This window comes from Pelecanus crispus, chromosome 6, assembly GCF_030463565.1.
Source record: "Pelecanus crispus isolate bPelCri1 chromosome 6, bPelCri1.pri, whole genome shotgun sequence".
Lineage (NCBI taxonomy): Eukaryota > Metazoa > Chordata > Aves > Pelecaniformes > Pelecanidae > Pelecanus > Pelecanus crispus.
The window spans coordinates 30,239,800-30,253,409 of record NC_134648.1 but is presented as its reverse complement, the minus strand read 5'-3'; the positions used below and the strand labels follow the sequence as shown (position 1 = coordinate 30,253,409).

The window sequence follows — 13,610 nt, the reverse complement described above, 5'->3', positions numbered from 1 at the left end:
TATACAGCAATTTTATGAGAATACATTAACAGAAGACTACCTTCCAGCTCATGATGGCAATGGGAAACCATTCCTCTCTTTATGAGGAAGCAAGTAAGAATTATAACATGTAATGACAGAAGAACAGATCTCATATTTACTTCCTTTCCAATATTTTGCTGTCTCTGAAGGTTCAAATTTTGTTTAACAATCTATTTTTAATTAAAAAAATATTTTTATGAGCACTTTGAAATATATTTTCTGCTTCTGCATGTATTTTATTTTATATGGAATTCAATACCAAATATTTCTGAAAAGTCTACCAATTAGCCCAGCTGAATAAGCGAATACGCATTGAATGGGACTTTAGTATAAAATTCTTTAAAAAAATTAAACTTAGAAAAATGTTAGTGCTGTTGCATGTGTATAATTAAACGACTTGTCTGGAAACATGTTGAAGGAGATTTATATATGATTCTAAAGGGGGAAGAGTGCTACTGTGCTATATTATAATCTGCAGGTAAGAGAGAATGTTAATTACCTGCTGTGTAATCTTCCCTTGTCTCCTTTAAAATACTTCTAATTTCATTAATTAATGAATATTAAAGCAATCCAGAACCTAGGCCTAAATACTGTCCAAATTCAGAAAATTCAGGGCATTCAGAACTAGATTTGAATGCTACAGAAATCCACTATTCTTGATTTAGCTTGCTGCTGCCAGGCACTGCAGAAAACAGGGCAACCAACTCATAATACTGTTTTGAGAGCTCTTACACAGTGGGAAAAGACTTGGCAGTATACACACACAAGTCAAGAGATGGAAAAGACCCCCACCACATTATCCAGTCCTTCTCTTGGGCAATGTAAAAAATGTGCTCTCCAGCATGTTTGCTAGTTGTTAGTACTGCTTACTTTTAAAGTCCCCAGAGATGGAGCTGCCCCACCTTCTCCCTGAGGGGCCGTTCCACAGTCCCATTCATTCAACTGTCAGGAAAGGGTTTTTACAGTCAAGTGCTATTCTGCTCTCAAAAGTGACTACATAAAAGAGAACCTTTTAATTTCACATACATATTTGCTGGGTATCAGAATTGCATCTATTTATTTCAGTGACTCAGACACACTTGTACTATTTCTATTCCTGTTACCTCTGCAGAACAAATACAGTTCAGAGGCAAGTTGGCTTCTATTCCGTATTGTATGTGGCCAGTAGAGTTGGTCTCTCAGTCTATGAGAGTTGCACCACTTACTATGGTGCAACTGCATAGATCAAAACAAAGCGGCCTGCCTCTTCCTTAAAGGCCATTTCAAATGGTTGGGCCTTAATTATAAGTGACAATAAGTTTTTAAAAAAAAAGGGGGGGGGGGGGGCAGAAAGAGACAGCTCTGACTCAGATTGCAGAAGGAATTTGCAGCACCGGTTTGAAGAAATAAGCAAGCACCTTTTTATTTTTAAACTGTGCCCAGTAAGTACTAGTCATTACAATGCAAGCACTTTATTGGAAGTACACTACAGCTCCTGAGAATTTTTGTGCAATTAATCGTTTCACCCATACTGAACAGTCACAGTACACTTTCAGACAAACCATAGTGTAGAGTCCCTCCATTATGTCAGTTTGGACCTACATAGCAACTCAGCCCAATTCTTCCCACACTATTTATCTTTTAAAGTATGCATGACCTTTAATTTTTTTCATCATGGTTTTGCAAGAAATAGAAATAATGAAATAAGTGGATAGTTCTCAGCAACTTTAAAAAGGTTGTGCTTTGAGTAGCAAATCTTATCTTTGAATTAACTTAAAATAGGGACACCCGGTTCTTCGTAACTTGTAACAAAATGACCAGATTTCACTCAAGACAGATTTTGCAATCTGACTACAGGAGTGATGTATTTAGCTATGCCAGTACACCAGAACTGCCATCACCAGTGCTGTGAACGCTGTTCCTGGCTGTCCTGGGTGATCCAAATGGTTTCCCTCCTTCTCTCATTACAGAATCATCCCAACTTTTTGTTATTATGGTCTGTAAGTAATACTTTTCATTCTCCCCTTCCCCCTTTTTCATGGATGACAGATTCAATTCAGTCAGACAAGATCTCAGACACTGCACAAAGGAAATGAGCTCATCTGGCATGCCTGGTGCCTCCCAATGTTACAATCCAGTGACGGAGTTATAAATAAAATCTCCACAGGATAAGAGCATAGGTGCAGGAGGAAAAAGGAAGTGTGTTAAAAGAATGCTGGACTGTTTCACTGCACTGGATCAGGACAAATGATTGAGTGAGACAAAAGAAACAAAATCTGCAACGATTTTCCTGGTGGCTGTTTCTGTGTATCTTTCTAAAAGTAACCCCCTCCCCAAGAGTTACTTACGTCTGTGGAGCTGGGACTAGGCAGGGACACAGGCTGAACAGCTGCGGGAAAAGTAAATGTGGTCTCTGTCTTTTCATTTTCGGGGGAGTCTGGATAACTGGACAGAGGGGACGTGGGGGTCAAAGCCCCAAACCCCAGCACCGTGTTGTATTTAGGTGGACGACCTACATATTAACAACAGGGAACACAAAAAAAAAAAAAAAAAAAAAAAAAAAAAAGAAAGGAAAAATGATCTTACATACCTTTGGCCAGTGGTCCTCATTGGCTAGCATGAAAAAGGAAATGATGTAGCACAGAGAGGAAGTTAATATAAAAGTTACAAGTGGAAGGATAGAAGCAAAGATTTAAACATTTTTTAGAAATCTTTAAGTAGAATTTTGCAAGGAAAGAACATTTAAAAGATGTATTTCAGAAGGAAATAGAGATAAGCTCTGTAGAGGGTCAAAGAATCACTCCCACAAAAGCAGCTTGGGGACACTTGCCGCTCCTAGAAATGAGGCTATTCAGTTTTTAGGCAAAACATGTTGGCATCAAAGCTGGAGAGAAGCTACAGTAACTACTATTAAATCCTTTCTACTGTTATTCCACACCTCCGTATCTTTCTAGTGCCAGCATAAATCTACACAAAGGTTAAGTCCTTTATCAGAGGCCAACACTCACCAACCCCCTCCTTTTCTTCCCCTTTTTTAAACCCGCTCACCCACAGATCAGCACTTTCTACTCTACTGGTACATTTTTTAAATTAGGCTACCGCAAGAACAGGTCCTGTTGTCTGACCCATAACACCAGCACTACCAGTTGTAACCTACCACTGGTCTTCCACTGTAACCCTCCTCAAATTCTGTATTCTGTATCTTAGACTTTCTCAGTCAAATATGTTTGATTATGCACAACTCCCATATGCTCCTTTAGACTAGCAGAAGTGCAAAATGTGTTCTTAACAATTTTCATAAAATTACGTATGCAAAGCAAGACAGCAAAAAAACAGTATGTAACCATCATTTCTGCCTCCCTTCTCCAGGGTAATTTATGGATATGTAAACATAAAGGAGTTAGGATCTAGGAATAATTCCCCAGATCTTATGTTTACAGATTGTCAGTCTATACCTATTAACATGCTAAACCTCGCATTTAAAGTCTGGATATGTTCCAGAACTAAGTACGTCCTTGGAAACGTATTTCTGATAGTGATGTCCATGGCTGAAATTTCTGACATGCTCAGCACCATCTAGAATTAAACTAAAGCTCTCAAGGGCACATGCCTGCATAAGCTTTTCACCTAATATATTGCTATACTAAATCACAAAACAAACGTATACACCCAAATCTTTTGTCAATTGAAAATGTGTGCTACTAATTTGGTGCTGATGCAAGGTACAGGCTCACAACAGGGTGTGAGAAAAAAAAGAAAGTATAATAGCAGTCAGTGTGCAAAAAGAGGCTAAGAGAGTGTCAAGTACAAAAGCATGCAATTGTTTTCATTGATATAGTAATTGTTCACAATGAGTTATAAAACAGTATTAAGAAATCATTACTAGAAGAAGGAACATTTACTTATCCACAGAGTAAATGCAAAATCTCCCTATATATAAAATCTACATCATGTAATTTTAAAAAATACATTTAACGTTATTAGAAGATGGCAGTAGAGATTGATGTCTCTTATTTAGAAACAGCATAGCTGCAGAAGTGTCAGCTTTGTCACACTGCCTGCTGGACTGAAGAGGTGTATCAAGGAGAGCACATATCAAATATTTGACCTTGCAGCCAAAAAACAAAGATAATGGAACAGGTCAGTGCTAGGTAGGACTGTGGTTTTTTTAATCTGATTGATTACTTTTTTTTTAGACAGCAACCTCAGGAGCAGAGAAGGTATTATGAGTCTTTAAGGACTGCAGAAAATCATCAAAAATCAAGGAAAGATTGTCATATGTGTGGTTGATGCCATGCACAAAAAATGGTATCATGTTCTCTCCTATGCTGTTCTGACTCATCTGTTTCAACCATAATCGAAGTCTTAAAATTTCACCTGTTCTACAGAAGGATTTCTACTGAATAATAGTGCATACCTATATGAAAGATCATCTCTCATTTTAGGACAAGTGGCACTCTGGTTGCAGAAAAGTGCTCAGTATGAGCACGATAGCCTTTCTTGCTCAAGATAAATTCTTTTGAAGGACCCATCTCTACTCCCACTCCCAGTGGGGAACAAGGCTTTTGTCACATGAAGTTTCCTCTCCTATTCAGGGCACAGACACTTTTTCCATAACCACCTTCCTCTTGACAGTAACAATACAATTTAGTTATTAACAAGAGGATCTTGACAGCAGCTTTATACCACTAAATGATGTTCAAACATCTCACCTTTCACTTTCCTCTATCTATTGTAGTTTATGATTTTTTTTTGAGAGTGAAACTGAAATGAAACATTGAGCTGCCTAATAAAACCTGCTATGCTAATCCCTAGAAGTTATGATCTTTGTCTATCATGGAAATTTACTGGACAAATGAAGTCCTGTAGACTCCTTTGTTTTGCTTTTCAAATCAACAAGGGGACTGCTAATGCAAGACAGAGGAAGAGGAGGGAGACAGGTCTAAATATACCTCACCTCTTTTACGTGTCCCGGGATGCATTGTGCTGTTCAGGTACGTGACTGCACTCTTCTTGCGCTGCAGGGAAGAATATAACAATTTTTGTTGGCTAACATTTTTTGCAACAACTATATGCAATAGCTGAGGAACAGCACAGTAGTACTAAGTGACATTACTGGCTGTTCTGTTTTCTGAAGCTGTGCTTCAGAAAGGTTAGCTTTTTAATACTACTTCTGACATCTGGACTGCTTCAGGCTGATATACAAGCTGACCATACGGTACGTACACTGCCATTTAACATCAGCTTTACATAGGAGAAGGCAGAAAAAGACGTAAATATTAGAAGAACATCCCAATGTATTTTCTATTTAAAAATCTGAGTGTCATATCATTGCAATGGCCTTTTGAATTATAAATAATAGCTTGCCTGTCTAGTTAGAACTGAGACAACTTAGGAGGTAGCAACATGGCAGAAAGACACACAAGCTCAGAATGAAAATACCAGCTTCCCCCAGCAAAAAATTAATACCTCAGGCTCAAAAACGGCTCCACTGTACACTGGATTTGCTGTTGTTCTTCTTTTCCTCTCTTGTCGCTTACTTTGGATTTCTTGTAAAACAAAGCATTCAGGTTAGAAAAGAATGGGTCTCAGAAATTATATAAAGTCCTCAGAATTCAGTTTGCATGTGAGGAGAGCTGTGAAGATTTCTACAGAACAGCAATCATGCTGAATATAGGCAACTGTGTCATACTCCTAATTTCTGAAGGTTTGAAAACTAAGAGCTGACAAGGAATACAAATACAGTGTTCAACTAACTAATGAAATGACTGCCATCTTCCTGCCAAGTACTCCACGACTAAGACATTTTAAACTTGTGGTCAGTGTAATTGGGATCTACAACAAAAAGCCTCTGGTGTTGATACTTAAAAAAAAATACAGTACCGAAATATGCAGGCCATTGAAATGTTAGGCTGTATTTCACTGTATAGGATCAAAGAGTTTAAATTACAAAACCAATTATAATCTATTAACTCATTCACTACAGATTACAGTCCCATGAAATAATGAAACAAATGAAAATTCCAGACGTGGGTTACAGTAAAATTGTCAATGGTGTAACTTTGCAGATGCAGGAGCTGTGCAATGGGATTGTCACAAATGTCTTTCCTACCATCAGAGCATACACTTTCTTCCCAACTGCTGATCTCCGCTGCATAAGCAAATGCTTTGTTTCAGTGTAGTAAGAGGAATAAAAAAGCACGCACAACAAACTAAGTTAGATCAAGAGTACAGACATCCCAAATGTACTTTTGTGCAAGAAAACACTGCATTTAATACAGAAATATTTTGGACCTGTACTTCCAATTCAGAATGGCCATGAAACAGGGAGCTCAAGAACCAACTCAAGACATTTTTCCTACCTTCCAGATGGTCATGAGTAACTAGTCCCAGAGACACCATGAAGGCAAGTTTCTGTGAGGGGGGAGAAAAAAAGATCATGACAAGTTCAACCATTAGGATCAGCTATGTCACTTAGGCCCTTTAAAGTCAGTGGACAGGTAGCTAAGCAACAAAAATGCTATATTAGTAATACTTTGCTTCTATAAATCACTCTTCATTCATGTATGTCAAACTGCTATAGGGACAATAGTCCTATTTGCTAGATGGGAACCTAGGCTGAGATACAGGGAAACGCCAACTGCTCATGATCACAGAGTTGGCAGAGCTGGGAACAAGAAAGCAGTTTCTTTACTTCCCATCCAGCACTGAACCGACTATATGTTTGGCTCTTAGTAAATACCAACACAGTTCAATTGCCAGCAAAATATTGGTAGTTGAAGACCATTCTCCTTATATTGCAAACTACAAGGAGCAACTCTGGTTTACATTTGCTGTTCGGTAAGGGCTCTGGCATTCTTAAAGGATTCTAATTTTAATGTGGGAAGTGCACAGACGTAAAAATCAGAATTTGTACTGACAACAGTTAATGCTCACACAGTAGTCAGTTCGAATTCATCTACAAAAACAAATGCAGTAGAGCTAAATAGCTGTAATCAGTTCCAAAGCTCTCCATGGCAGAAAGGCTTTACGAAATAGCCGTTCTGGCCTCTCCTTCTCCCCAAAACCAACTGGACCTAAACTGGAATAAAACCAAGGGAGAACATGAACATACACGACTCCTTCTATCCTGCTCACCAGAGCAGAAATATTTTATAAAGCAAAATAAAGGCATTTCTCCAGCATTAAAAATAACTCCAGAAGTCTAAAACCTCAAAGGAATGGAAACCAACATTGTAATCTAAGCCTCCTGGTTGAAGGAAGTATCAGAGGGAAATTACGATTTTCTAACTTACAAAAGACTCGGAATTCAAATGCATTCCACGACTGAAAAATGCAATGCATTGTATTTATTTAGATTTCTTATTCTGTAGCCTTATCAAATACTGCTGTCCAACAGGAATGTATGGAATGTTAAAGCTAAGGAGCCTTGAGGGAATAGAGAGGGAAAAATGTTCTCTGAATGACAAGTGTTTCCCTCTTTTCTTAAAAGAAAGCTCTGGGTGTGTTCTGATACCTGTGGATTTTCTTCTCTTTTTGGCTTCGGTGCAGCAGGTGGAGTAACTGTACGACTTTCTGTTTGCTTCTCTTCTGCTTCCACATGTGGTTTAATAGTCTGAAAAGAAACAGCAGTGTTTCTCTCATTCAGTGATAAGAATGACTTTTTTAACTTTGACTAATAAAGCAGAACAAATACTTTTGCAGATACAGGAGAAAAAGTTGAAAGCTGACGTGAGAGGAACGTTAAATAAAGTGTTTTCCTTTAATAAAACATTAAACAGCTTTACCATGATTCCATTAACCCATGCAGCCACGCAAGCAATAAAAGTAATCTTAAGAGTTAACTCCATTACAGAAATCACTATATGGTATGGGAAAACTAACAGACACTTTAAGGAAAAGCATCCCATTGAAAACTTCCAGGTAGAAACCATTCTGCATGGCACATGCATTTCATACTTCTCACTCCTCAGTCTTGGTCTTTCATAGAATTATGAATGGTTCAAAAACTGTCTCTCTGACTCCTATGATCTCAGATGTTTCTGAAACTTTTTTCTTTTCTGAAGTCATAAATCTTCTGCAATGATATCACAAACCCTGCATGACAATCCTCAGCCCATGGCACAGCTGCTGAGGCTACAAACTGAATGAGGTAACCTACAGAGAGACAAAGTTTTCCCCTTTATCACATGGAGAAAATATATAGAAAAAGTCATGTATTATTAAACCACCACCATTCTTCTGTATGTTTTTCAACAGTTGAATTGCCAGTAATTATTCGAAGAGCAAACGAATATTGTAAACGAATATTGCTGACATCAAAAGGAATAGGCATCAAAAGTATAGTATTGTAGAAGTACAATTTCAAATTATATGAAAAGGGCATGCATTGCTGAACCACTTGTGGAACAGCCTTGAGGTATGCAAGAACCTACTCATGACCATTCATAAGCAGAACTGAGCATAAGCACATCTTTCATGCACATGACTTTCACTGTCTCTCCATAGGTGACTTCAAAAGCAGAAGGTAACTTCAAGGCACATTAATCTTTTAAAGAGTTATAAATGAAAACATATAGTACTATTATTTATATAAACTACAGAAATATTACATGTTATAGATAATATATAGTATACAATATTATACTAACATGTAATATATGAAAGAGTTAAAAGTGAAACAGAAAACCGCTTTGCTTGAACTGAATGGCAAGGACTCTCAGTTGCAATCCACACTGACTAAAGTCATGTTTTATTTTATAAAAGTCTTTTCTGAAGAGAGACTTTAAAACTGAACATCTAGAATTCTCTGTTTCTGACGGTCTCCTTTCCACTCAATCAATGCAATTTAGTCACAGGGAACTATCAGTCCTCAGAAGCTGAGTGAGATTATTTTGCCTCCAATCACAAAACTGCAAGATCAAGGAAGAAATGGCTACATTTATCATATTAAAAACCCCTACGATTTTGTGTAATTTTTGCCTTTCACATAGCCACCCTTTGAAAAACAGAAACACAGAAAATATTTTTCCAGCGTTTCTTAAAGGCTTGATATGAACATGGACTTCAGTTTGTACTTGGTCTCCAAGATAGTAGTATAACCCTGCAATGTAGCTAGCTTATAAACTATGGAAGTTAAGACAGTAGGGGGAGCATAAAAACACTGAAGCACAAGAAAAAGATTCCAATGGGCTGTGTTAAAGAAAATGGTAACTTCTGCCCCAAGAGTTGCAAGTCATTCCATAATTTGTACTGCTGTTGGAACATGAGTATCTCCAGTACCCACTGAAAATTTCTTAATGGTTGTCATCCTCTCCAAACTGGCACAGTAAAGCAGTAAACCCAGACACTTTCTTATCTGTACCTGTTTTTCAATGTTTGGTTTGCTGATCTGTACAGTCTGAGGTCCAGCGAGCCTGGTACCCGGTGCTGCTATCACGATGCTGGTGAGCTGTGCCATAGGGAAAGTTTTGGCTATGGTTGCTGTCTGCCCGTTAACTACACGAACAGGATGTATGGAGTTCTGAGAGTTGGGTAAAGAGGTGGGTGTGAACTTTGTTGTCAACATCACAGGCCTCTGAATAAGCTGAGGAGCTGCAAGCATTGGAGGAGGTGCTGGGGCAATAGGAATGTTATTTTGGGCAACTGGTTTAGGTCGAACCTACCAAAAAAAAAAGAAAAAAAAAAAAAGAGAGATTTGTATATCAGTGTTTCAGATGAACTTTTTTACTAAGTCTTTCAATTCAGCCTGTATAATCCACAGAAGGCTGCTTGATTTTTTTATAGAATGTAATTTTTAGCATAGTGTCCTAAGTATGCTATGAGAAGGAAAAGCCACATTTTCAAACCTACTTGCATAAAACCCATCCATTACATTTGCATATGCAGTAACTGTCCCTGAAATGATAGTTGGATGCACAGACACTTACATTGCATGTTTATTGCCAAGTGCCTTATCTGTATCTAAATCAACATATTGTTTTTGCAAGCCAAAAAATTCATGTAATATTTACAGGCACAGCTGAGGCTCTCATGTTACAAGCATGTCTCAGGACTTTATACTGAGCCTCCAAGAAATCATGAACAGTTGATTGTGCCTCGAAAGAAATAATTAAAATTTTCAGCAAATCCTTGTTACCTTTGTCAACTCTATATACTATTTAGACACCTGCACAACCAATCTTGCTAAGCAAAAAAATTGTCAAGATTATACATTAATCCCTCATTGAAAGTGCTAAAGGCTACAGGTAAATGCAGTCATTACTCTCTTCTTCTTTCACAAGGAAGAAAAGAGCCACAAGAACCTTCCAATCCTCCACCACCAATAATTGCTTATTTCTTGTCCATTGTTAAGTTTGTACTTATCACATCATTACAGAGTACAGAGCTAGAATACATTACTCTGAAAATAAACTCTTTTTCCTTATTTAATTTCTCTTGTCCCATCTACCTTTAATACTCCATAATGCATTTTATCATGGAAAACTAGGTCACATTCCAACAGATCTCACCATCCCCAAATCTTAATCAGACACCAGCCTATACTTTCCTTTTTTCTTTTGTAAAAGATCTAGACTTTTATTCACAGTGCCATGTATTTCTTACAAATGAAATAGTTCCTCCAAGATGTTTTTTTAAATGAAGAGCAATCTGTGTCTTTCCCAAACCATGAAAAAAAAGTAAAACACAAATTTTACTGCTCAACTGCAAACAGAGGTCACTCTCTGTTGCAATACAGAAATACTTGGGAACAATCTAGACATCTTATTTTTCCTTTTTCACTCATGAGCAGCAAACAACAATTAGAGCAATTTAAGGCCTTGGGTAATGCTTTGATTTTGCTGACACCTGTTCTGTGGGTTCATTTCATTTGATGCAAATAGGATCATATATGATCATCATATCCAAATTTCATCACAGACTCATGCAGGTTGGGAGGCAGCTCAGGAGGTCCCTAATCTGACCTCCCGCTCAGAGCAGGGCCAACACTAAATGCAGACCAGGTTGCTCAAGGCTTTGTCCAGATAGGTCTTGTAAAACTCCAACGATGGAGCTTCCACGGCATCTCTGGGAAGCCTCTTCCACTCCTAATTGTCCTCAAAGAGAGAATTGTTTCCTTATATGCAGTCTAAACCTTCCGTGTTCCAGTTTATGATCACTATCTGTAATTCTCCTGCCAAGCACCTATGCCTCCATATTCTTGTTAATTTCCTTGTTGATATTGGGAATAAGGCTGCTGTTAGGGTGCCCCCAAAACCTCTTCTCCAAACTGAACAAGCCCAGATCCCTCAGCCTCCCCTTGCAGGTCATATATTCCTGCCCCCTAGCTATCTGAGTAGCCTTCCTCCCCTGGATTCATTCAACTTTATCAAATTCTTTCTGGTACCAGGGGGTGCAAAACTGCATGCTGCACATCAGATCCAGTTTTATGACTGCTGAGGAAAGGTAGATAATCTCTTCCCTTAATCTACTGGCTGTGGTTCTGTTGGTACAGCCCAATATGCTGCTAGGCTTCTTTGCTGCCAAGGCACACTGCTAGTTTAGCTACTGTCAACCAAGACCTTTTAAGCAGTGCTGCTCCCCAGCCACGCAGTCTCCAGCCTGGACCTGTGCAGGGGGTTAGTCCTTTCCAGGTGCAAGACTGTGCCTTTTTCCGTGCTGAAGCTCAAGAGATTCCTGCTGACCCACTCCTCTATCCTGTCTAGGACCCTCTGAACGTTAGCATCACCCTCAAGAGAACTGACTGTACCCTCAAATTTGGCATCATTTGCAAACCTGTGGAGAACAAATTGTCTCCTCCACCAGGTCACCAATAAAGACTGACAAAAATGATGTTCATAGAAAGCATCTCCTATCTATGCTACAATTAAGTTCCTTCTTCTACTGTTTGTTCTCTGTACACTCACCTGTGGAAGAAAATTTGGACGAGGAGTAAGTCTGGGAGGAGGGATGAACTGCGGCACTTTTATGGGCTGAGGCGTAGCCTGAACCTGCTATAAGAACGTAAGAGAGTTCAGTAAGAGGAAAATAGCTTTGAAGTTGTTCCCCAAAATCAACATCCTGAATGTATTTTCAGACCTGATGTCCCCAGTTTTCCACTCTGTAAATAATTTTTCACAGTAACAGGTTCCTCATTAGACATGTATTAAAGACAGAGCTAATCTTACTTTCCAGTTCCTACATACTTTGCTTCATAAATTGAAGGTATCTTTTCTATTAGTTCAACTGTACAAACTACTGTGCTCTGCAATCTAAAACCATTTCATCTGAAGATAATGAAAACACCTATTTGTTGTAATAGTTAAAAATTGGCTTTACAACAGACAGAAAATAATAACAGACTTTGATGTCCAGCTATATGAACCACTGTCCTTTCATATTGAATGGCATACAGAAGAATGAAAGATTGTCTCATGCAAATAGAAAAGAACCGAAGTTACAACTCTTTTAGCAATAACACTATGAGGGGCTCTAAAAACACAACTTGAAATTTTCAGAAGTAGGCCATTCATTTGAAACAATTAAGATCTGATTTTAAGGCATCCTAAGTATTTCCCTAACTGAAATCAGTTGGGTGGAGCTGCCACATGATAACCTCTGAATAGCACTACTAGCCACCCTAAGTTGAGTACTTGGTGAGATTTTCTGAAATTACTGTCCATGTCAGTTTCCACCCTTCTGTACTTCTGTCCACCCACAAAAGATTGCAATTTACTTCAAAAAGGTCTTGTACTAATTAATTAATGCTTGGGAAAACATTCTGAGATTTTTGATGAAATCTGCTAAAGAAACATAAATCATGGACTATTATTAAAACAGAATCACCTCCCCAAACCTAAGTAAGTTATTCAGCATAGAAATGAAGCACAGACACAAAGGACAGATGACAGTGGAGCAAGGGATGACATGGGAAAAGAGAACAGCAGAAAAAACTCCACTCAAATAGTCCTCTCTATTCTGATTGCAAACATACGCCTCATTAGGAAGCAAAATTACTTCCATTTGCATTATTAAACTATATTTTTTCAATAAAGATAAACTGGATTTATGTTTAGTGAAGCCTTAACCTTTACTCCAGAAGTAAAATTACCCTGTCGTGATGCTACACAATGCCTGGTTTCCAGACCAAGAAGCCTACATAACCCAATTCTAAAACATTACTACTTTCCTTTCTAGGTGGCTAACTATTCTGGAAAACACTGTGATGTAATCAAAGCACCTTCCAAAATATATGCTTAAAGGAACAGGTTCTATATATGTGTATGAAAAAGTGGTGAGTGAAGACATGGTAGTGGGCAGAGTTAAGTGATGTGCCTAACACCAGAGACTTTATCATGCAAAGGGAATGGGAGAGATTTACTCAAAAAAGTCTTGAGATGAAAACCCAAACTGATCAAATGAAGAAAGTCTGACATCTCCTTTACCATAGAAAAGAGTAGGAGTTCTGCAGAACACAGCCACATAGATTACATAGGGGCAAAACAATCACTACTTCCCCATGACTAACAATTACTAACAGGGGAAACTTTACACAGAGATGATGATAGCACTGATTTAATTCTATAAAGCAAAACAGTAATAACAACCCATGTAGACAGTAAATGCTTTTC

The 13,610-nt window shown here is 38.2% G+C and overlaps 1 protein-coding gene across 7 annotated transcripts in view; it reads right to left on the bottom strand.

Annotated features, from left to right (window-relative positions):
* The window catches only part of PHF21A (PHD finger protein 21A), a 94,345-nt gene that overhangs the window by 8,790 nt on the left and 71,945 nt on the right, over positions 1-13,610 (bottom strand). For 3 of the 7 annotated variants that reach the window (XM_075712478.1, XM_075712479.1, XM_075712485.1), the window contains 7 exons: positions 11,907-11,993; positions 9,365-9,661; positions 7,517-7,615; positions 6,363-6,414; positions 5,470-5,549; positions 4,958-5,018; positions 2,349-2,512 (listed from right to left, as the gene is read on the bottom strand). In XM_075712478.1, coding sequence (XP_075568593.1) covers positions 2,349-2,512; positions 4,958-5,018; positions 5,470-5,549; positions 6,363-6,414; positions 7,517-7,615; positions 9,365-9,661; positions 11,907-11,993 — 840 coding nt within the window. Of the gene's footprint in view, positions 1-2,348; positions 2,513-2,590; positions 2,614-4,957; positions 5,019-5,469; positions 5,550-6,362; positions 6,415-7,516; positions 7,616-9,364; positions 9,662-11,906; positions 11,994-13,610 lie in introns of all 7 variants that reach the window. The other 4 variants (XM_075712481.1, XM_075712482.1, XM_075712483.1 and 1 more) reach the window with 3 other exon arrangements.